General features: G+C 35.7%; 1 protein-coding gene across 1 annotated transcript in view; it reads right to left on the reverse strand.

Moving 5' to 3' along the window:
• LOC119589089 (protein ROP-like) overlaps positions 1-1,395 on the reverse strand; it is a gene marked incomplete in the record, with an annotated part of 45,455 nt that overhangs the window by 8,648 nt on the left and 35,412 nt on the right. Inside the window, 4 exon segments of the mRNA XM_037937665.1 lie at positions 322-490; positions 732-734; positions 799-838; positions 840-968. Of these exon segments, the coding sequence (XP_037793593.1) occupies positions 322-490; positions 732-734; positions 799-838; positions 840-968 (341 nt within the window).

Here is a 1,395-nt window from a genome sequence, read left to right on the forward strand (position 1 = left end):
AGTACGGTCTTCTCCATACTTCTTCAGCACCCATTCCTTGTTCATTAAGATACATTTCCTGATAGTTCAAATCTGAAGGTTAGGGTTCACTTGAATCAAGATCTTTATTAATGGCATTTGTAGCACTACATGACAGGTGACTTGTATATCCCAGCTTCAAACACTTACTGAATGGCTGAGAAAGAACCAAGAGGTAGCAGTATTTCTTATGTGCATATAACATTCTTTAAAACATAATCACAGTGTTGCAATATTTATATCCCTCCACCTCATCCTTTTCTACCAACAATTTAATTCCTATAAAAATGAATTTGTACTTGCCTTTCATCTTCTTGGTCACATTCTGTGAGACAACAGCAATATGCTGATGACGCAGGTCAACCCAGAGGTCATCATTCTCATCAAGTAGAACTTCCTTTTCACTTTCTCCTTGAGTGGCCTCATACTTGTACACATCATTCTTGATATCCAACAAATCATATGCCATTGCCTGGAAACGTATTACTGCATTGAAAATTGAATTCAATATCTAGTAATTCAATATTTAAATATATACGGCAAAGTGATCTCGCCATTAATACTCCTGATTGTACTACAAAAAATCTCTATTAACACAAAAGCTTGCAAGAAAATGTAGATCATAAGTAATTTCACAAAATTTTCCTCTATGGTGTACTGGAAGTGTTAATCCTTTCCTCTATTTATCTATTTATTGCAGATGAATGGATAACTTGCTAAACAAGATATTCCAGTAACCTCTATTTCAACACTAAAAATCTATCAGCTATAAAAGGGGACTGTAGAAAGCTCATGAAGGTGGAGAATACAATCAAATCCCGATCAGGATGAGACTGTGAGGTGCTTTCTCAGGTCCTTCACCCATAGAGGGTTCATCAGCCTTGTAGCCATCTAGCCTTTGCTGCAGCAGCTGAGCCAGCTCAACATTGCGCTCAAATTCACCTCGATATCTGGCAAAAATACAACACTTATGAGCCCAAAATACAAAAATCTGTATTCAGCATTACCAGCTTGTTCTTCATTATAACTACAAGTATGGGAAATATCTACCAATACACAGGATCCAACTACAGTTAGGCAAAATCCCTCAATTAAGTCTTGCCATTTGCAGTAACTTACCACATACACTCTTATCACCTCTCTGTTTAATGTCATTGCAACTTTACCATGAGCAGACTTATCAAAGCCATCAATACTCCACTAACAGATTATCTATATATGAGCTGATGTTGTTTAAAAATTTGCTATCATCTGAATTCCTTCCCTAATCAATAAAATATTTTATCACCAACTTCATTGCACCTAATGGATTTATTGAGTAGAGGCAGTAATATAAAGGTACTAAAAATCAGAATTCTAACCACATCTATTTTAATA

The sequence above is a fragment of the Penaeus monodon genome, chromosome 25 (genome assembly GCF_015228065.2).
Source record: "Penaeus monodon isolate SGIC_2016 chromosome 25, NSTDA_Pmon_1, whole genome shotgun sequence".
NCBI classification, from domain to species: domain Eukaryota; kingdom Metazoa; phylum Arthropoda; class Malacostraca; order Decapoda; family Penaeidae; genus Penaeus; species Penaeus monodon.